General features: G+C 43.0%; 1 protein-coding gene across 3 annotated transcripts in view; it reads left to right on the top strand.

Moving 5' to 3' along the window:
- LOC144113264 (poly [ADP-ribose] polymerase 2-like) overlaps nt 1-23,479 on the top strand; it is a 58,408-nt gene that overhangs the window by 24,689 nt on the left and 10,240 nt on the right. For all 3 annotated transcript variants that reach the window (XM_077646246.1, XM_077646249.1, XM_077646248.1), the window contains exons 9-11: nt 5,927-6,064; nt 15,436-15,753; nt 18,745-18,872. In XM_077646246.1, the coding sequence (XP_077502372.1) occupies nt 5,927-6,064; nt 15,436-15,753; nt 18,745-18,872 (584 nt within the window). The remainder of the gene's footprint in view (nt 1-5,926; nt 6,065-15,435; nt 15,754-18,744; nt 18,873-23,479) is intronic.

Here is a 23,479-nt window from a genome sequence, read left to right as displayed (position 1 = left end):
GAAGCAGAATTTTGTGGCACGCCGGTGAGGTTATTTCAGGTCCTAATGAACTTTGTAAAGAGTACAAGAAATTATGTTGGCTGCAACAGGTCTTGCCAGAATTCACCTGGGGCCATGTTTTATGCACAGTTCCCGACCGAAAAGGGACATGGAACATCCTTTTCATTCTAGACTCTCAAGTTGAGCTTTTACTTCCATTGCGATTCCATATCGCACAGCTGGCCCTGTGAAATATCTTGCGACAAGAGATTTTGCTCTGTGTTCTAAATTTGTGGTCAGCAGGAAAGTACTTTGTGTGCCTAAAAAAAATACACACTCTACGGCACTCGGTAATGAATCATATTGGAGCCCTTCTACCGATCACAATATCTGCGCCTTTCTGTGCGGCTGCTGAAAAACGAATACTTTCTCATTTTGGCTTTTTTTTTCAAGCAATGCATGCTGTCGTGAATGTACATTACATTTACGGCTTTCAGATAAAAGCGAAAGGGGGAGCAGGAAGTTTGTAGTTGTCACGCGTCATGCTACTGCATTACGTCACGTACGTCATACCACAGTAATCTCTAATTCTTAGTTTAGGACAGCCCACCTTTGTTCCAGTTGTGCGTGGAATCCTTTCTTCTTTCCAATGAACTTTATTCTTCTAGGTACTTATGGAGGTTCTCTGGAGGCCAGGTTCTCTACAGCTACTGTGACATGTTTTTGATATATTTCTGCTTTTGTATCTGAGAGACCGAGACATATTCAGCAGATATATTTTCATGCATATCAGCGTTCAAATCCAACTTTCTCCAATAAACTAAATGTACACAAACCTTGCGAGAAAATCCAGTTTTTTCAGTATCAGTTGTGCAATTTGGCACTGTTTCATAGCTGAGGCATTTGGGTCATGATCGCTTGTCCCATTCAAAAAGTTATATTGTGCCTTCTTGATTTTTTTCACTAGTAGAGAGCTCTTCACACACTCCAAATTCTTCAGCTCGCAAGAGGTCATTCAGGCCGTATTTAATGCTTTGCTTTGCAGTCTTCGTAGGCTTTGCAGTCCCCAAAAAGAACAAACAAAACAGCGCCCACAAAATTATCTTGGAACCATCACTCTTTACATTTTGTCTTAGCATGGAATGTAGAATAACATGAGACAAATTAACCTCCTACACATGAAATGAAAAACTTGTCACTGTTCGCCAGAATTAGAGGACTTCATAGGGGTTTTGAAAAAAATACCTTCTAGTTTGTCTGATTTGCCTCCTGAAAATTTTTTGCCTACACTTTCCTGTGGCTCGGTATTCCCCGTGCTTGAGGACGGCTAGCGACAGTGTGTCGCTTCGTTCCAGAAAGCTGCCACAGCAGCGGCACGTTTGCATTTTCCTGCAACGCCTGCCTTGCATCTGCAGGTTACTTCGACCAGGTGCCTGGTCGGTGGCAGCTGTGCAAGAAAGAAAAACCGTTAAAACTTGCCTAAGCAAACAAACGAATATTCCTTCAAGCTGATTGGTTTCGAGGGCCAGAGACGCATGTCTGCGCGATGCACTGGGCCGACAGTCCACGCTCATCTTTTGTCAAAATTTCTTCCACATCGTGAACATGGCAGGATTAAAAAACCTTGATGCATTTAGCCAAGTCCCCTCTTAGAAAAAAGTTTGCCAGCCTACAGGGAGGCTGGAACGCGGCGTCTATAAGCAGCGGCGCGCAAGTGCCTTTTGTCATGGAAAATCGTCTGCTACGGCGCGAAGCGATCTCACTCTGGACGTCAAACTGGCCATTGGTGGCACTGAATGCAGCGCCGCCAGTGCAGGCGCCTGGTGGGTGCACGGTGCTTATAGTCTGTGTACGTACCACCACTGTCCGGCTCTATTCTTTTGTGGAAATGCAGACAATGCGGCACACTCAACAGAAGCGCAAAACTTACCGTCTGCTTTAGAACTGTCATTGGCTGTGCATCTTTTTTTCTGAATAAATTGCATAGTGTTGGTGGTGGTGAAAAACGTTTATTTCGCTATATTTACATATGGATTTAGCAGTTATTCAGATGGCTTCTTCCATCTTGATATCCAGGGTTGGTGCCCCTAGTCCGGGGCCCCACTGAGGGCAGCTGCCATGCGAGCGCGCCTTACTAGCCCTTGCTGGACTTTAAGGGTGTCGCTGGAAAGCATCACCTCCCACTGTTCCGCACTTGGGTTTTCTATTATGGTTATTTCTTTTGCTTTTTGGCTTGTCCCCGCACCAGGGGCATGTGTTCTCATATTGGGTAGGGCAAATTTTGTTTAGTATGTATAAGTTCGGGTATGTCCCCGTTTGTAGGTGCTGCCAGATTACGGCTTCTTCTCTGTTGAGTTGTTTGTCGGGTGCCGAATATCTCATTCTGGCGCCCCTGAAGTAGTTTAGCGTGTCCGCGTATGTTTGGCCTACCGGTTCTGGGTCCTGCCCCGCCGCGGTGGCTCAGTGGTTAGGGCGCTCGACTACTGATCCGGAGTTCCCGGGTTCGAACCCGACCGCGGCGGCTGCGTTTTTATAGAGGAAAAACGCTAAGGCGCCCGTGTGCTGTGCGATGTCAGTGCACGTTAAAGATCCCCAAGTGGTCGAAATTATTCCGGAGCCCTCCACTACGGCACCTCTCCCTTTCTTCTTTCACTCCCTCCTTTACCCTTCCCTTACGGCGCGGTTCAGGTGTCCAACGATATATGAGACAGATACTGCGCCATTTCCTTTCCCCCCAAAACCAATTATTATTATTATTATTCTGGGTCCTCTATGGCGGCAGTGTTTTTGGACGCCCGGTTTGTTGCGTACCCTCGAGCTATCCTATCTCCCTCCAGATTTCCCTCGACACTCATGTGTCCCGGTATTCAAACTATCACGTGTTTGCTTTGTTTGTCTGTGGGTCAACCGTTAGAGCGGAGAATGTTGAGCGCTTTGCACCTGATCCTGCCATTCATGCAATTCCGGCATGCAGTTTGCGAGTCTGTTGCGGCGTCAACATACACCGTTTCGTTCCGAGTGACCAGTGTCCTTTGCACGTACTTTGCCCTCGCCTCCCTGCGTGCCTTGTGCAGGTTCTGGTCCATATCTCTGGATATTGGTGCTACCCTGATGGTGCTGCGGTACTCGTCCGGGATCATGTTATCTTGTACTTCTCGTAGGGTTGATTCGCCGCTGTACCTGACTATAAGTCTTCTACCGGTTTCAGTTTGCTGTAGTCTTCAGAATTGTGCGATCCTTTGGGCTTTTTGCAGTTCCTCAAAGCTGTTGTGCAGCCCTAGGGCTAGCAGCTTCTCGGTTGACGCTGTTTGGGGTGTTTGAAGCGGCGTCTTGAGTGCTTTTTTTAGGATGGTGTCGATTTGCTGGATTTCACTTTTGATGCAGTTGTAGTACGGTAGGCTGTACACCACTCTGCTGACTACTAGGCTTTCTATCAGCTTGAGTGTGTCTGCCTCCTTCATGCCATATCTTCTTTTCGACACCCGGTTTGTCATTCTGGCCACTTGGTTGACTGTAGTCTTGGTTAGGGCCAGGGCGTGTGTGCAACGCTGGTTTGGTTGCACCCACATCCCCAGTATTCTGCATTGCGTCACTTCCGGGATCTGTTGTCCCTCCAGGTAGATTTCCAGGGGCTCGTCCTCGTTGCTTGCCTTGCATCTCCAGCGTACTACTCTCAGGAGCTCAGATATCTCCATTGAGCATGCGAGTCCTCTTGCCCTGACATATGTTTCTACGCATGCTCCGGCCTCTTGCAGCTCAAGTTCTTGGTATCCTAACAGAGCTTTTTCTGCCCAGATGGTGATATCATCGGCGTACATTGCATGACGTATACCCTCAATTTCCTCTAATTGTTCGGCCAGTCCTATCATTGCCACGTTGAAAAGGATGGGCGAAATAACTGACCTTTGCGGTGTGCCTTTGTTTGCAGTGCAGAACTTGTCTGATCTTAGCTGTCCTAGCCCGATGTTGCTGCTCTGCCCGACAGGAAGGCTTTGACGTAGCCGTGTGTCTTTCTGCCACAGTTCAGGTTGTCTAGGCCCGTTAGTATGGCTTTGCGACTGACATTGTCAAAGGCCCCTTTGATGTTGAAAGCCATGATGATATTTTCTCTGTAGCGTGGGATTTCGCTGAGTATTTCTTATTTTATCTGCAGCAGCACGTCCTGCATCGACAGCTTGGCTCTGAAGCCGAACATGCTGTACGGGTATAATTCGTTATCATCCATGTAGTCTCGAAGTCTCTTCGTAACCACTCTCTCGTATATCTTGCCCAAGCATGATGTGAGAGAGATTGGTCTGAGATTCTCTACTTGGAGTTTCTTTCCTGGCTTTGGAATCATGATGATTTCCGCGTGTTTCCATTCTTCTGGAACTGTTTCTGCTTCCCAGTGTTTGTTGAGGTAGTCGGTTAGTTTTATAAACTTCTTCCTTAGTTATGGGCCTGTCCGATGCTTCGTTTTCTTCCCCTTTATAGCTTTCTGTGTAAGCGGCCGGGTTGCTGTCGCCAAAGCATTTGTTGCGTACTTTTTCTAGCAGTTCGTCATCCGTCCCTTCATACTGCTGAACCAGTCGATGGATGGATTTGTTGTTCTCTGATTTGGTTTTGGTCGGGTCTAGTAGGGCTTTGAGTATGCTCACGTCTTTGCTGCTTTCAGGTTCCCGTTCAGCGAATTGCTGAACTGTTCCCAGTTTTGTCCCGCAAGCTGCTCCGCATACTTCTCCGCTTTCCTTGTGATCTCCGCTACTTTTATTTTGAGCTTTCTATTGAATTTCTGTCTCTTCTACCTTTTCTTGAGTCCCTTTCTTGCTTCTCAGAGTCTGAGTAGCCTAGGGTCCACGTCCGATGTTTGCTGCGTGCGTTCTACTTCTTTCGTGAATTTCCTTACTTGTTCTTTGAGTTTTCTCTCCAGTCGAATACCGATTGTCGTGTCACTGTCTGTCTCCCTGAAGGCTCTCCAATCCGTGATTCTGGCTTTGCCTATTTGCCATCTGATTTTATCCGATGTTGCGATTTGTGTTCTTATTATTGCATAGGACTAAGTTAGGTACAGTTTTTAACATTTTTTTTTACTTTTCTGAGAAAACAATTGTATCTTTTACCGAAGACAGTTTAATTTAATGTTCTGTAATAAACAGTGCACACATTAGTGAAATCGACTTGCATTAAGGCAGTGTTGGTTATAATATTGACATCAGCTGTGCAATATGTTGATGCTTCGCTTAGGTGTCCCATGGTCTAAAAAATTATCTCAACTTCTCTTTATTCCTGGCATTCATGTTCTGTGCTTCAGAGTCGTTTGCTGCATTCAATTTCCACATGTGGATTAAACTGGTCGGCACCCAGATTAAAACTACTGGCGCTTGTATTATTTGCATTAGCACTGACATTTTTCAAGTAGGAGTTTGGATTAAATATAAATATGCTGGCGCTTGGATTGAGTGCTTCGCACCCCGATTAAATTACATTATGTGCAGATTTTATCACTCGGCGCTCAGATTATTTCCGCTGCCATGAGGATTACATTCAGTGGGAAAACCCTAGTAGCATGAAGATGCGAATAGAGGACATTAAGCATTAAACTTAGTAGCATGTATTTTATCACTTCAGTGAATTTTGATATTGTTAAGCACTATTTTCAGAGGGTTTTCTGCAGAGCTGTAGCTCTAAAACACTAGGTATTTGAGTACGAAATGCTGGGGAATTCAGACAGCTTCTTTAAGTGGAGCTGTAAATGAAAGCAAGGCATGTTTATAATAGCAACAGTCGTTTTAGAGGGAAGTTTTTCTTTGTCAGATATGTAGGTGCTAATTAAAATTGTTTGACCATTGGTATCAAAAGCTTGAACAGTTGTTGGTGCACTTATTTAGTTTGAAAAACACTGCTTGTGTGCCTGTGAAAGCTGCTTGGTAGAACTTTGAAATTGATCTTAGTTAAATGTGAATTTCAGGCTTTTGAAGACATTGAGACAGCCCTGAGCCTGCTGAAGGAGGACATTCAAAACCGCTACACGCATCCTCTTGACAACTTTTACAGCTCACTTGGTTGTGACATCAGTGAACTGGATGGCAGCGACAGCGATTTGCCAGTAAGTGAATTGTTGAAACATGGCTAGGATGTGCTTTGATGCAAAGCATGACGGCAATGATGCTCTGACTCCAGAAGTGTAGAACTATGTCTTGGCATAGATAGCCACTACAACACCAGTCAAAACAGAGTTTAACTGGTTGTTGCACTCAATGTCTACGACTTTACAGTCCGTTAAGGACTTTACAAAGGAGTCTTTAATGGACTGTAATGAAGGATTCTGGATCTGTTCTGGCCGTGGGGCTTCTTTAAATGTGCCAAAATCTCAGTAAAAAAGGTTTTACATTTTGCCTCTCAAAATGTAGCTGCTACAGCTGGGATTTACAGCAGAACACCGTAGCCACTGAGCCACCATGGCGGCTGTTCATTCATGCTGTACACTTAGTGCTTTGTGCACAGGGCTGCCTAGCATGAGCTCTGTATCATCTTGCTGCTTATTTTTATTTGTGCTATTTATTGCTGGCAATAAACTTAATGCATATTTATTGACAAATTCCTTGCAACCTGTGTCAAAGTTCATGTATCAAATCTCACTTTAATCACAATATTTATTGTTACTTCATATCTAAATCTGGTCAGTCTTGCTGCGGATTTGCAGTAAATATACTTGGATTAGGTATATACAACTAATAATCCAACCTAAACTGTTGCTTGTTTAATCTTTGTCAGCAGTTCGACTTCTCTTTAAAACCCTAGCTAAGAAAACTTCTGCACAGCTGAGCAGCATTCCTCAAATTAGAGATTGCTTTTTTGTCTGGAGTATAAGCCTGATGGAACAAAGGAAAGCATTGAAGAATGATGTGTATTCTTTTTCAGAAGTGTATAGGTCACTGTGTACATAGCTTAGCAATCACCACGCATTGTAGCACTCTTGCCTTTTAAGAGTTCAGAAGAGTCCTATTCGATGTCAGACATTTGCTGCCAGGAGTACTAGTGGACCTCTGCCACAAAGGGCACAATGGCAGCTCTGGCCATGCAAACAGCAGCATATTTACTTTTGTTGAAAACTGCACATTCTTCATTATCTCATTACTCTACACTATCTTTTGAGTGTTGTGCATGTATGTAGTTTGAGATTCATACCTTAGAGATGGCAAAAATGACCAGCATGACCAACGACCCCGTATCGCAGTAGTGTAAACAGTGAACTTAGTGGGAACTGGCAGAGTGTGGTGGGTTTATAACCTATAACTTATATAACCTATAAACTGAAGAACTTATTGGACCTGATCATGCTAGCAATGGCGACATATGCAATGTGTGTGCACCAGCGAAGATGTGTTTTCATTCGGTGCCTGCGCATAGAATCTATCAGCGAGACAAGTTATACGGGCAGAAAATGCCGCACGATGGTGCAGCTCGTTGCTCGCCGCCGTCGGCTGGGCTTGTGCGGCCAAGCGAAAGCGTCATACCTGATGAATAGATGGCCCGAAAAACAGCGCTTGTGTACCTTATCTGCATCAAAAATAGTAAAACGAGCGGCTGCATTTCATATCTTCACACTTTGTTACTAATCAGCGGGGAACTCTTGCCAGATTCTTGAATTTCGGTCGACGGTGGACCACCGGCCACTTTCGTGACGAGGCCTAGCGAGTACGCAGGATTAATGTGTGCGATTTCGGCAATTGCGGAGAGCGAATTCGCAAGTTTTAGCACCTGAAAATAGCTGTCGAGCGTAGTTTTGGCTACAGTGCCCTCAAAGCGACGACTGCCTACATCGCAGGGCGCATGTACAATACGGGGGAAGTGTCAATATTTGACCCGGTCTTCACAGCATGTGCTGAAGGCAGCCGGCAACAGTCGTTGGCGTCGACTGTGGACAACAAATCTGGTTGTTTTTATTAATTCAAGTAATGTGCGAACGTATTTTTAGCTGAACTGATGTAAAATGAAACTTTGTTGACATAAGAGAAAGCAGATACAATTACACGGGAAGCGCCGGTCCTACGCGAAGCGTTTCCCAGCAGGCAATATAGCATCAGCGGTGCTTAATTATTGCAGTGTTATCATAGTGTGTAAATCAATAAAACTACAATTTCTGAGCAATACTACTTAATATTTAAGATATGGAGAGCTCACCCTGAGTTTTATGCCACGCAAACGAGCAGTACTGTTTGCTCACAGCTATGTAAACAACCCTAGCGCGAGGCTGCAGTTGTCGTAATCGTCGCATTCCTGGGCCACAATGCGCACGCACAGTAAACGCTAAATTATGCACTATTATTTTCAAGCACACATTTACATGGCAGCGACTATTCATCGGTGTGGGCAGTCAAAGCATTCGAGTCGCCTAGAGTTTTGCAAGTGGTTTGGTTCCTGCAAAAAGGTTCTACGAGCCAAAGGGAATGTATGTTCGACTTACAAATGCACACATGCAGCGGGGAAGTCGTCTCATTCGGTGCTTTCCCTCCTCCCCTCGTGCTTCAAAGTTACTCTAGTGCCACCTTGTGATAATTTGAATTTAATTATCGAGTCGATGAATAGCGGACAAGAAACTGGTAGCCAGCTACAAAACGCCGCGGCTTTCACGGCACACATCGGCGAAGGCATGCACGGCACGTGCCGCTTTTCACATACGGGAGCACTTGAATGCTCAAAAGAGACCACACTCATAACATAAAAATAACATGTTTCTAAGCGTAAATAATAAAACAGGGGCCTATCGATTTCTGTTTCCTCAACAATCACAAAACGGGCGCCACGAGCAAGCCTGCTTTCCCAAGGTTCACTCAGATCGCGTACTAAGCTGAAGGCTTCCGGAAAGAAAACACGGAAAATGCACTTTATTTCGATACGCTAAAAAAGGAAAACGTTTCGAGCGACCGCCTTCTACGGTGTGCATGCAAGCACCTCAACAGCGCGCAGTGCACTCTTTATACCCTTGCCATATGCGCACAAGTAATGGTAGTAAATGCTTAAGTTTGTTAGTGACATTATTTTCGGAGTTGGTGCTACACGCCCAGATTTGATGTCGTTATACGAAAGTCAGACTATAAAGACTGATGATGATGATTATGGGTTTTTATGGCGCAAGGGCATCTACGGCCAAAGAGCGCCATGGCACAAGGCATTCATTTCTCAAGGTGGGGTCAAAGGCCCATTTCCCAAGCATTTCACCTTGAAGGAGCCGAGCACCAGACCAGAGGAAAGCTTGTACCCATTGTATCACCGGTGGATACCCGGCAGCACTGGGGATAGAACCCCACACCTCCCGCATGCGAGGCGGATGCTCAACCACTTGGCCACCACTGTGGTGGCCAAGATAGAGACTGCAAGACAGTCAAAAATTTTACCTGAATATAAACAGCCGTAATAACCACAATATCTCGGGAATGTTGTTTAAAGCAATGTGCATATTATTTTGCGGAAAACGACACTGTTGTTGCTTGACAAGTCTAAAAGTCGCCAAAAATGTCGCATGACAGCACATAAGCCGTGAGCATCTGTCAGAAGTGCCTCAAATGACTGAAAGTTACGAACAAACAATTTTCTACTGGATAGAAAGTTGGCACTAATAAAGTTCCATGCTTTTCTACATATAGAATGGGGACAAGAGTACGTGTTGCTCAGGCAAATTCATTGTGGTGAACTAAGTAGGTTGGGAATGGCAGTAAGGCCAATTGGCATCAAATACGAGCGTGTGGCACCGCGCGAATGGCATTAAAACTTAAGGCAGTAGGCACTTAGTGGCATTAAATTTGTCCGTGTGGCACATGTATTAGTTTTTTCATGTAGTGGTGTGGTGTATTTGAAAAATACATGATATTGAAAATGCCTGTCATACCGTTCAACCTTTTGTGTGCACCAGATGTATTTTAAATATCCGCTTCGAAATTATTCGAAGTGAATTACTATTTGCTTCAAATTTGCTTTGAACCAAAAATTCACTATTCGTGCATGCCTATCCAAGTAGGAGGCCATTTTCAATTGCTCTTGTTGCTTTTTATTTTTCTTATAGAACTAAGCTATGTAGATTCTTTGAAGTCGTGTTGCCCCATATCAGTAAGCAATAATAAAGTTGTGAATAGATTAAAGAATTGCAAAGAAGTCTTTTGATGCCAGTTGGTAACAAGCGACAGTACTTAGTTAAAATACCTACAGCTTTCTGTACACTTGTGCAAAGCATCTTGACGTGTTAATTCCAAATCTTGTCATCTTATCACAAGATATACCAAATGGCCCTAATTTAAGTGTTTGCCACCTCGAAGTAAGTCTCTCTATCTCTGAAAAGCACACGTAATTGTTTTTGCTTAATTGACTATCAGAATGTGTTTTGTGACCATACTTGGAGTACATGGCAAACAGAACTTGCTTCTCAAAGCGTACTTAGTGAATCTTGGCCTGCACTATACACAGTACAATTATCGGCATATAGTGTTAAAAATTTAGAACTTTGAATTGTTTACATAATAACATTTATGTAGTAGAAAAGCAGTATGGGACCAAGGATACTGCCTTGTGGAACTCCAGTTTTAATCAATTGAGGCTTGGATTTATGTTTAATTGCTACGAATTGAGCTTGTCAGCCAAGGTACGATTTGAGGAGCCGAAGGCCATTCCATGCAAACTGAGCCAGGCTTTGTGCTTGACCATCTTCGATTTCGTTTAAAAAAATCATGACTTATTGCATTACTATCACAAACTTTATCCCAGGTTATTTTTGGCAAATAAATTTTTTCTTGTCATGGCTGCCATCATAAGTTTGCAAGCGATAGCAAAAACCTAGTCTTCCAAAAAAAATTGCTGTAAAACATTTTTTGCATAAATAAAAGACATTTCGCTTTCATATACAATAAATTGAGCTGAATTTCTTTAATTTCTTTTATACCGCGTGTTCAGGTAATGGTAATTGATGTCCCATGACCATTTTTTGTTCTCAGTTAAATTTTTATATGTGATGGGCAGATGTGTCGACAACAAGGGAATCATGCTTAGTTTTGGAAGGAACACTAGTTTCCCTGGAAAAAATCCTAAATCATGCTAGATGGAAAACACAGATTTTGTGACTTCGCAAAATCGCTACTTTGGATCCCTGCAGAAAGTAAAGTAAAATTTTGTGGAACCTCAATATTTTCCCAGTAATTGCATGCACGCTTCCTTGTTGTAAGCAGTGCAAAAATATTTTTTGGCTCCTATAATTTTTCAGCAAAAAAATCGCAAACATTGCTGGAAAAGTGAGGCATTCCAATAAGGGCAGTTTTCAGGACAATAATGGGATAAGAAGGAATTCGTTCTTTTTTACTCTCCCTAGACAAAACATGTACTTCGAGAACGGGCAGATTATTTTTAATTAGGCACTGAAACCATTTAGAATTCGAAAAAACGCAAACTTTGACGGAGGTATTAAAAAAACATCCTCTCTGATCTTCATTAATATTTCCCTGGAACACGTTAAGTACATGCTAATTCTAGATCCGGAAAAAAAGTGTTGCATTATATTGTTTTGAACTATAAAATTAACGGCCTAACACAGACCATATTTCATTATCATTATTGGGTATTGTGTGCTAATAAAGCAGTGGTCATGAATTCAACTTCGAACTGAGCAGATGTGGTTTAGTTTTAGTTACCACAATGGCAGAGTCTGGGAAAATACCTTGGAAGCAAGTTTTTTCTTTTAATATGCTTGATGCTTCCCGTGGCTCCTTATACGTCTAGCTAATGGGATTTAGTATTTTGCCCTATTACAAAAGTATTTTATGGCAATTTGGCTTGGAATCAGATTTATGAAATAATTACCTCGAACTTTCATAGTGTTTAGATCAATGATGGTTCGTTTAATTAAAGTACACATGTGCAAAATGGTATAGTTGTGCTTTGTGCTTCTGGTACTGCAAAGGAGCCAGGAAAGCCCTTTTATCCCACAGACAAGACGTTTCTGTGTTTATGTTGGCAAGCTGGTGCCGCTTGCACCTTCAGTAAGGACAAGTGTTGCCGAAATGAGGCAGCTTTCGCCACAAAAAAAAAAAATGAATTTCTTAGTGAGCACGAAAACCAAACAGCAACTTCGGAGTCGAATTAGATGATGAAATAGCTGAGACTTCTTTTATGGAATGAAATAGCTTTTAGGAAGACCACTGAATTACTCCCCACCAGCACACAAGATCTATTACAAGAGTATTTACGAATGAAGGAAGGCAGAGCTATAAGTAGGAAATCAAGTTTAGCATTTTTGCTTTGTTTAATGGCATTTGTTGACAAGAACATTTTTTGTTTTAAGCAAGGAAAAAATTTTGCAAGTTGAGTCCCTGTGTGGCAGTGCTCAGTGCTTGCTCTTCACTCCAGCACACACTAGAGCTGATGTCAAGGAGACACATAAGCAGTGCTGCACAGTGCTTCAGGTGGCTACTTCTGATATTTCAGTGCTGAAAGGTTTGTTGGCATGTTCAGTCACATTTCGTGAATGAACAATCCAACTCTTGGGTCGCCGAGTATGACGTAAGTGCAGCATGCACAGTTGAGAGAATGGCTTGATGCAGCGAAACCCGCATATTCCTTTCAGTGGTAGCACTCTTGCAAACCGCCACATGAATTTGGCTTCATTTTTGTGAATAATTTCTTGCTGCACCCAGAGTGCTGCAACCGTAAAACAGCTCATAGGGGGTTAGTATTTGACGTTTGTATGGCCTCTGAACACTTGCTTTTGCTGCCAATCGCTTCACAGTTCCACCAATACTGTCGCAAGCACTCTTGCCATGCAAGGTGGTGAAAAAATCTGTTCTATTCTGCAGCACGGCGCATTCTCACAGAGTGCTTTTAACCGATTGCTCTGACCGCAAAATAAATTTTCGGCCAAAGGGCAGCTCTGTACTGTTTACGATGAGAGGCAATAACCATTCTGCTCGAGCTCAGACCAAAAATGGCACCTGCATTTCAAAGATAACACTCTTTGCAGCTGCGGGATGAGGAGTGTGACTACAGCAGTCATGGTTCGCATCTCCAGTTACCGTGGGGGGTGTCCTGACCATCCAGCCATACGGCCGCTTCATTTTGATTTTTTGTAACTGTGCCCTTAAGCAAATTGCTGTATTGGCGAAGCTGGCAGCGCCCAAGCCTAGCGCATCATTTTATTCGAGCATGGGAGTGCTGTTTCTGTGTATAGTATTTGCAATCAGCGGCAAAAAGTGCTGCAGTGAAGAGCAAGCAGGGTTCAACGCTGAGGTTGAGTTGAGGGACTCAACTTGTAAAATTATCTTCTTGCCCGAATAAAAAAAATGTTGCAATTAAACCTCCAGAAATAGATGCCATTAAAAGGTACTAGGCAACTTCCTATCTTTTACATTTTTACTAGGACCACCTCACTATGCAATTGACGGCTGAATATGCCTCAAAAGGCAAATTTCTTCAACTTGAGAATTTTTCAGCTCACATGCCTTACGTTTCTTGGTCTCTAAAACATTTTTATTGCGTCTTTACCTTCTGGATAAGTTAGAAAAATAGTTGGAATGACTACAAAAATTTGATACGAAATTTCAGAATTTCATATTTTTGTACCTCCTTTCATATTTTGTATTTTAAAAATAAAACAAGTTCAGTTTAATTACTGCATATGAAAGCACAATGTGTTTTATTTATGTGAAAAACCTTTCGTAGTCATGCATAAAAACTTTTTTACATTTTTTTTTGGAGGACTAGGTTCTGCTGCTACTTCCAAACTTAAGGTGGTGACACAGAAAAAGTTTTGTAGCGATAGCTACATTACGGTAGAATTCGGAGCCTTCGGCGTGGCGGCGCCGTGGCGGTGGCAGCGCTGCCACGCTGTGACGGCGCTGCCACGCTGTCACGTGGTTGGTCACGTGATGCGGAGCAGATGCTGGCGGCGCGGCTCCGTGGCTGATCACGTGGCTCGTCACGTGGTTGGTCACGTGACCAAGTTCCACTCGGCCAGCTGTAGCTATCGCGTCACTGCAGGTTTAACCAGAGCTAAACCACCGCCAATTTTTTTTTCACCAAAGACAAGCTGGGATAATGTTTGTCATAGTAACGCAATAAGCCACAATTTTTTTTTCAAAAGAAATCAAAGAGGGTCAAGCGCAAAGTCTGGATCAGTTGGCATGGACCGACCATGAAGTGAAAGTCATCAGATGTCACATCATTCTAGTGTTCTTAACTCTATCAAGAGCTTTGATGTAATCTAGGTAAATTGCATCATTATTTTTGTTTTTAATTATCTATAATCCTGTCTTTGTACTACTAAAGTAACTTTTGTGGAAAGGTTTTGCCTATAGCCATGCTGACATTGTTATTAAATTATATTTGTAAGAGAAACTGTCAACTCCGGCATTTCTTACATTTTCGAGCCCTTTGGAAAAAACTGGAAGTATAGAGACCGGGCAATAATTGTGTTGTTCATATTTCCTGCCTTTTTTGTACTAACTTTTACCTTCATTTTCTGAGTGAAAACGCCTGTATACAGTGCAAAGTTGAAGATATAAATCAATGCAGGTGCAGTGAAATTCAGTGCATGTGTAACTGGTCTGATTCTGATGCCATTGGCACCTCTACTGTGGATGTTCTTAAAGGGCAACTCTTGAAAATTATTGACCGTAGTCAGTTAACGGCTGATTTATATTGCTGAGGGCTTTCTCATCAGAGTATATAAATTCATTTCAGATATTCAAAAGATAATTTTGAATTGCCTAAACACTTTGAACCAAAACTGAAACTCCAGTGCACAGCCTAGACGGTTGCTTTGTGTTACGTCAGTGATGTCACTGCTCTTGACAAGCAAGCAGCATGTGTGCGCTGCGCCAAAAGCGAGCTGGCAGCAGAACAGCAGGTACGAAGACAGAGCTGAAATCCACAGCCGACGGTGCAAGTGGCTGCTCCTTCAAGTAGACACCTTCAGTATAAAAGACATGCCATTTACGGATGGCCTGCCACTATGAGAAAGGCCTTACCAGGGTGTTGCTGGACAGGTGCAGCGTGTTACGCCTTTTTTTACTGAAATGTGAAGGCCGAACCTTCCTGGTTTAAGCTGCTGCAGTGGTTCACTGGTTATGGTGCTTGGCTGCCGGCCTGAAACACTTGCGTTTGATGCCAGCCATGGCGGTCATTTCAATGCAGGCAAAATGCTAAAGGCCTGTGTACTGTACAATGTGAGTGCACATAAAAGAAACCCAAGTGGTCGAAATTATACGGAGCCCTCCACTACGGCGTCCCTCATAGCTCGAGTCACCGGGGGACGTTAAATTCCATAAAACTATACCCAGTGCTTCGGGACGTTTAACCACACAATTTACAATTTTACTATAGCTGCATTTTATAAATTAATATGAAACTAGATTTGAGCTAGAAAAAATTTCTTCTATTAACTGTTCTATGATGAATGCAGCAGTGCAGATTAAATTGTCTTTTTTTTTCATTTTTCAGCTTATTCTTCAAGCTGTGGCTAACACACAAGGGGAAACACACACTAGTTATCGGCTAGTGGTACAGAATGTGTTCAAAGTGCACAAGAAATCCCAGAAGTTTTCCTCTGTAGGAAATCATCGAATGCTGTGGCATGGCTCACAAGCTTCAAACTTCGCAGGTATTCTCAGTCAAGGACTCCGCATTGCTCCTCCCAAGGTTCCAAGCAATGGCCACATGTTTGGAAAAGGCATATACTTTGCTGACTGCGTCAGCAAGAGTGCCAACTACTGCACCTCTGGACGCCGGTCCAAAGAGGGGCTGCTGCTTCTTTGTGAGGTAATTATGCTTTTAGTTGACTGATTCTTCTTTTCCACTGAGCACTGCACAACTTATTTCATTTCCTCCACAAAAGGTGCACAGTATTGCATTAGAGAATTATCTTGCACTATATCATTTAACACAGTTTCTTTTTACTCTCTAGTGGAAGAGGCTATGAGTGGAGCACCTTGGAAACCTTTTGAACAGTTTTGTTGAATTCTTGTCTCTTGCCTCATTGGAAAGCCCGAAAAATTATTTTGAAATTTGTCATACTTTGCAGTCTGCCTCTTATATGAAATAACAGGTCACAGGTTGCAGGTACACTTTCAGGTCCTTCTCACTGTTATTTTTCAATCCTTTTAGGGAAGCCCCAAACTAAAGAATGTCAGATTCAGGGTCACTGCACATGATATGAAGATTTGTGTTGCAGCCTGTCTTTATTTACAGGGTCATGGGAGCGCAGCTTATTCATGGGTATGACTGAACTATATTTGTTGTGTTGTGAGTTGTGACACATGGCCAGTGTGTGCATTGTGTGTTAACTTTTTAAAGCCCAGTGTCGCAAATTCGTGACAGACTACTTCCACGCAGTGTGCTCATAACTGCATGGAGCTTGCATACAAAGTTTGATGTAAAGCCAGCACTTTCCAGTCAACGTTTGCTGTCGCTGAGAGTAAGCTGTGTGAGCAAAAAGGAGGCGCAAATGTGCACCTTCCAGCCAGCGTTGAACAATTCCTCGTCTCATTTTCTGAGAGCTGTTGTGGGAAAAACAAAGTTATTTGTTGGATAAACAGTTGTTCACTATCTCTTGGCCTTCAGGTTGGTTTAAGGCCCTCGACTTGTTCTTTAGCCCTTTCAGACACGCATTATGTACCACTATTTACAAAAATCTGAAAATGTGTCTGTATATACTATGGACACCCTACTTTACAAAATCAACTTAAATGGCTGAAAAACTTGAGAAATTCATTCACTCCACACATTTTTAATCAGAGGATTTCAGCCCTGTTCTTCAAAAGAGCACATTTGTACTCAGTTAATTATTTTCATTATCAACTGCAGCTGTTTCCAAAACAAAAAACTATCTACAGTGTCCTTTAGTAAAGGATTCCACCGTGTGAGAGCAAAAAGTTGCAGCGCCAGACAGCACTTCCTAGGCGCACTGTAGAACTTTGCGACATCCATCTTAATTACTTGTTTGAAAAATTGATCCTGCTTTCTAGGCATAAAAAAGCCTTGTCATTCTGTCCTGCAGGGATTTCAAATGCAATCGGCAGCACTGACATTATGAGAACGTCTTCTGTCGCTTGAAAACAAATATATTTCTCGGCCAACACTGCCTCAGTGTTAGGCTTAAGAGCATTAGCTATGGGAGCTTCAAGTGTTTACATCGGTGTGCTCAGCAAACATGGAGAAGACCAAATCCAAACATCCGCGGATGTTTCCTTTCATCCCTTCTAAGACACAAGCAGTGCCATCTACCTCCTTGATTTTGCACTTCTATTGTGATTTACAGCCACCTTCGCTATGTCCGGTATATTTCCTTGTCATATCAGTTAATAAGTTTTATAAACGTGTGCATAACATTACGGCGAATCGTTTGACACCATCCAGAACCCCCTGTGACAAACGGTTCAGCCGTAATGGCCATCTGAAGGTCCTCGGAAAGCTTGTCCTTGGAATCCCACGTTTTGGGCTTTATCTCAGTTAGTAATTTTACCCTCAGGACATACCAAGTCATTTGACACCACGTCGAAAATTCAGCGTCAAACGGGTGGCCCCCAAATTTTATGCAAATGGTGGTCCGGGGGGGGGGGGGGGGGGGGGGGGGGAGGGCGCTACACTGGCATGGCCGCTACACTGGCATATATATATACACAATGGTTCGAAATTCGAAAGTATCGGTATCAATAGAAGCGTTACACGCCCACTGTTGCCATGTATGTGACAGTGTGGTCACGTGGTAACTGTTTTGGTCAGTCGCTTCGACAGGTAGGTTTTTCCATTTCATGTCAGGACATTGAAAACTTTTGAAACCGTAACAAGCAACCATCAATGCGAAACCATGCATAAACAGCACAAACATGTCGTGTTCTAGTTTACACAACAGTTAAGCCATGGCAGTTTCATTGCTGCTTCAGCATGCAGAGCATAGGGTGCACGGGGCTCTCATTTAGCGCCGAGTGCAACCATTATGTGACAATTAATTTTGAGAACTAAACATCCACTTATGTTTTGGCTCACGGCCCAATCATTTAACTTAGGCATTATTACTTTTTGTTACGGCTGTACGACATTCTTCTGCTCACGGCCCAATCATTTAACTTAGGCATTATTACTTTTTGTTACGGCTGTACGACGTTCTTCTGCAAGACAACTCTTAAGACAGCCACTTATGCGGTACATACTGCTACATGAGTGGCTGGTATAGAAAAAAAAAAGGTTAATGTAAACTGCATGTCACTTTGACCGCACAGGAACATCATGTATTTCACTGATGGCATCGCAGTGAGTGAAGCAGCCGATTCGAGAGAGTTCTGCCGAACTGCGAGGCAACCAATATCCCTGCTCAGAGCTGGGGTGGGTTTAGCAGTTCCCAGATGGCGCAGCCTCTCGAATTGGCTGCTCTGCTCGCTGCGACGAAAATTCAGCCGCAGACGACTGCAGTTTTATGCCAGTTCCAGACAAGTTCAGATTTTAAATTATTTAATCGAAAAACTCGGACTATCATAAGCTACCTTGCGGTTGATGGTTGAGCACAAATAGGCCAGTAGTTTGCGCAGAATTTTTCGCAACCTGGACAGATAAATACAGAACACACGGTATGTAGCAGTGATCAAAAATATATGTGGAGAAATGTGCTTTGTGAAGCCCTTCACCCAGTCTTTAGTTGAAAGCTAGATTCAAAAATAAATTGTGCGCTTATTTTGTGACATTTAAGCATCAGCACTGTACACGCACAGGTAATAACGTGCCATCTTACTCAAGTTCTTATAATGAAATGTGCAGGTATCTCTGGGAAGCGTGGTGACGCGGATGAATTCTCAACGGAATGCAGATTCACAGCTGCCATGTGACCGGCACAGTGTTCAGGGGTTGGGGAAATACTCTCCAGACCCCGAGGGAAATGTTGTCACGTAAGTTATTTCTCTGTTTTGCATAATTTGAGGAGGGCACTGGTCTCGGAGCCAAAAAAATGGCCCAGAAACCGATTTCTAAAACTGACATTATTAGATTCGACAGCTATTATTCTCCAACTCCGCAATTTTTGTTGTTCTGGAAATAAGTATTTTGATCGTAATATCAATTTAGATCATCGTGTGGGCTGAATTTGCGCTGGAGCGGACGATTTAACGGCGTGAAGGTTTTGGACACCTGGCTGTCTTAGTATGTCAATATCTTGGCATCTAGGACAGATAGAGATGTTAAAGCATGATTGCGAACCTAAGTGAAATTACGTTAGCATGCCGCAAGCAAGCAAGCTCCACAGAGAGTTTTAGTATAGTGTCCTGAAAACGTTAACCGCCATCTCCTTCACATGAAGGCTAAAGGTCCTTTTAAAATGGTCGGTACTGCTGCTAACTTACAAAAGTAGTATATTTAAGTCTTTTACAGCCACTTAATGCAGTAACATTATTTCTGCCAGAAAAATTTCTCGAGCACTTGGCGATATGTAGTATAGGCAATTTTAAATACAAATCATTCAAGCAAGAATACTTTCCATGATGTGATCAGATGTTTAATGCTGAAAAAAAAAAATTGTATATATATAAATTGCCATGAGAAATTGTTTAAATACATAAAACACTATGACAAAGCTTGAAACCAATTTTTGTTATGTTCCTGGCGGTTGTTTCTTCTGAGCAGTTGCAGACATTTTCAGCACAGATTGAGGCCACGGTAGGCCCAGGAGCGCCAGAATGGAGAGTGTATCTAAAAACTAGTCTGAATTACAGCTCGCACTTTGCCATCAAAGCAAGGTAATGCCCCTGTCAAGTGCACAAATTAAGTGCACTTATGGGGAGTGCACTTTAGCATCCCGAGTGACACTTTAGGTTACGCGATGCTAAACAGGAAGGCAAAGTGCACTCTTAGAAAAAAAAGCTTTAAACTTGACTGTTTGACTAGTCTAGAATTTAGTACACTATAGTTTGACATGATAGTGCAAATAAAAGGAGCTTAAACAGTTTCCAACAATGAAAAAAAAAATATAAATAGAAGAAAAGCCAAGACTATCCAGAATTTTGTTAACAAACAAGATGGCGGCATTGTGGCATGCAGCCATGGATGAAAAAAAAAACTGAGGAGGGAGCATCCGGCGAGAGCCTTGAAGCCTAGTCCTAAAAAGTAAAAACACATTAAAAAGAAGACTCTGCCCGTGATCACTCCACGTGATAGCGTGCGGTGATATCTAGCTCCGCTGTGCGCGCGCATGCACAGACTAGCGTAGCAGACTGACTGTAGATCAACCTTCTTGCTGTAGACGCCCGCACCACAGGCTGCACAGACACGCGCACTAAAACATACCAACACCAAAACAATAAGACTGACAGGGAGAGCCAAAAAACAGGCGAGGGAGCGGCTTCACAAGCGCTTGGCTTGCGAAGGCTGGTCCCTTGGCGTCGCGGTCTCTCCTCAGTTTTTTTTCCTCCACGCATGCTGCAGAGTTGTGTTGCATCTGATCGTGTTCCTTTGCTGTGTTGCTTCGCTTATAGCTACAGCAAAAAATTGAGCGGTTTGTATTTAGTATTTTCCTAACTACATGGTGGCAGTGCTTGCAGTTCTTATTTAGCAGACTTTGAATCGCCAAGGCATGTTCCTGGGCATTTTGCTGGGGGAAATAAGCGTAGCTGTGTAATTAGACTGTAAAAGGCTCCCAAATGTAATATTTTGGTGAATCACCGGCTGTGGCAACCATTTTAAAACCGTCTTCCGCCTTTATGTAATGTAGATTGCACCCAACATTTTTGGTATGCTATACTAAAATTTTCAGTAGTGATAAGATGCTTACGGCACGCTCACGTAATTTCCCTCAGGTCAGCTATCATGCTAACGTTGTGCTAAACTCTCTATTATTGCACTCTTTACTCCTTAGACTATGAGACTACGCAGCCATGCATAAAAATTTATTGTTATTGAGCCGTTTTTTGCACCAAGGTATTAATCAATGACTAATTAAAATAAATTATCATAGGAACTAACTAATCTGTGAAGAAAGCAATTTAAGATTTTGAATCAGCTTGAAAAAACTGAGAAAGGTGGTATAGTTTCATGAGGTATGGACTAAAAATAAAGAAAAAAGCAGGCACGTGCAAATAGTGAATTTTCAGTTCAAAGCGAATAGTTTTGCTCGAATAGTTCCGAAGCAAAGTGAATATCTTTGAATCAAAATGAATAGCAGAGAGTTTCTTACTGTACACTAGAGGGAATGCTGGCGGCTGTTCACTTCATCCGCCATGGGGGGTGCCAGAGGCATACGGGGAGATGGCACACCAGATTGACATCTAGAGGCTTGTTGACTGTGCTACGGAATGGATTTTTTTATTGTTCAGTTTTGCTTTTACGACTACGACTAGTTTTTGCTGATATTTTGTGTGCTTTGCGGTTGTGTAGTGCAGCTACGCACGCAGTTCATTTGTGATCCAAAGCATCCGAACGTGCTTGACTCGAAGTGAGCTGAGCACTGTGTCTGGTGCCTGCTAGGCCTAAATTCTGTTTGCCCCTCATAGGTGGTGCCCAATCTGAACGGGCCGCAATGCATGCTGGGTACTCTGACTTCCTGGTCGTTCGGCAAGATGCGTGTGTACAATGCTGTACGTGCATTATTATGTCCGCGCTCGACGTTCCGTATTTGAATTAAGGGCGAAAAAGTGTTGCATGTGCGAACGTTTCACCATGCGTTGTCTGTTCGCGCAGAAGTTTATGACGCTTCATTCACTCGCTAAAAAGTTCTCTTGTTGTTACTAATATCATGCAGCTGCTACATTGATATCTAATATATGTTAGGGCACATATTTCTGAGAGGTTTCACGCTACCAGGCGCTGAATATATGGAATACCAGAACCGTAGTCTAGCATTATTTAAGAGTGCACTAATGCGCACATTATAGCAGACTGGCTGCGACGGCGAAGAACTTGCATCATGCAAATCCTCGGAGTACTTGTGGCGCTTTTTCTACACCAGCTGCGGTGGCCTAGTGGTTAGGGCAGTTGGCTACCGAATCGGAGGACCCGGTTTAAATCCGGGATGCGGCGGCCACGTTCTGAAGGCGGCAAAGCGCGAAAAGCATCCGTGTGCTGTGCGATAGAACCCGTCTAAACTAATCTGGAGCCTTTCACTACGGCGTCCCTCATTGCCCATGTATCGCTTCTAGACGAAACACCATACAATTTACAATATTTTGTGATTTTATAGCCTTTACAAAGCTTTCATGTGCACTGCATCGGAGGGTTTCTTGCCACGCGGTAGCACCGGAGCTGTCATTGCCTGCAAGCAACATAGACCGCGTTTTATTTGCTGCGCTAAAATTGGCTCATGCGGCGCGTTGAGCTCCTCCCAAAAGTCTGTGCTTAACAATGGTTCATAACCTTAGCAAAGATGCACAATCTGTTTTGCTGTCGATTAATGTTCTGGTCAGCTCAACTGCTTTTGTCGAATGCTTGCTATGGCTTATGAAATATTTACTTCACAAGCTAACATGCATAACAACTGTCTCAAGCAAGTGAATTTCAGTTCGTCTGTAATGCAAACATGCAACTGCATGACAATGTGCTGCATTTTCAGCCCTACTGTATTCTTTCTGCCAGTATGAATTGCACCGAGCATGCACCGAGACTTTGTGGCTGAAAACCTCTACTAATGTGCGCCAAGGGCATGGATAGGCAAGTGTCATAGCAGCCACTCCAGCGCTGAGAGTGTTGCACCCATTTACTGAGGCTTTGGTACGTGCACAAGAACCTCACTCACACACAAAAATTAACCACGCATAGTTATGCACTGCAATGCATTTCACAGCCTGCATGGTGGTGTGGGACATTACATGCCATTTACATATAACTTGCAGCTCTGAATGTTGAGCATTCCTGTGCTTGATTTCCCAATGCTGGTTGCTGCATTATGTAGATGAAAAAGAAATATACTAAAACAATTTTTTTGCAAGAATGTATGGTCTAAAAAGTGTGTCTGTTAAATGCAAAAAATATTTCCCAAGGTTCGCTATATTTGGCGGTATGAAGAGAAAGCCCTCTCTCACCATGGGCAAATTCGGCGGTCATTTATGCCTGTCTGCTTTTCTGCTAATTTACTGGGATGTACAGTTACCATGTTTTATTACAGGACATACTGATTAAAAAAAACCCTTCCTTGAAACATATAATTTGCTAAAATTTGTATTCCTGTAGTCAGCCATGTTTTAGGGCCAAGCCAAGTATGCCATGCTGTCTTCCCGGCATTCCCATGGTGGATGAAGTGCCCTTTAAAGGACTCTAGGCACCTAATTTTATTGCACGTTTTCTTCTGTCAAACGATGCATTTGACATTAGAATACATGACCGGGTGATATTTGCCTACAACCACTAAATAATTTATAATCGAATTTCTTCTCTCATGCTATTCGGTTTTATCAACCGAACAACGACTGTGACGTCAAGTTGATGTTTTGGCCACGTGATCCACTAGAAAAACTAATATAATCACTGATATGTCGTTTTAATTCACAACAATATTTAATCCAGCCTCTTCCAA

This window comes from Amblyomma americanum, chromosome 1 (genome assembly GCF_052857255.1).
Source record: "Amblyomma americanum isolate KBUSLIRL-KWMA chromosome 1, ASM5285725v1, whole genome shotgun sequence".
Classification (NCBI taxonomy): Eukaryota; Metazoa; Arthropoda; class Arachnida; order Ixodida; family Ixodidae; genus Amblyomma; species Amblyomma americanum.
The sequence above is the reverse complement of the archived record's forward strand: the minus strand, read 5'-3'. Positions and strand labels throughout refer to the sequence as shown.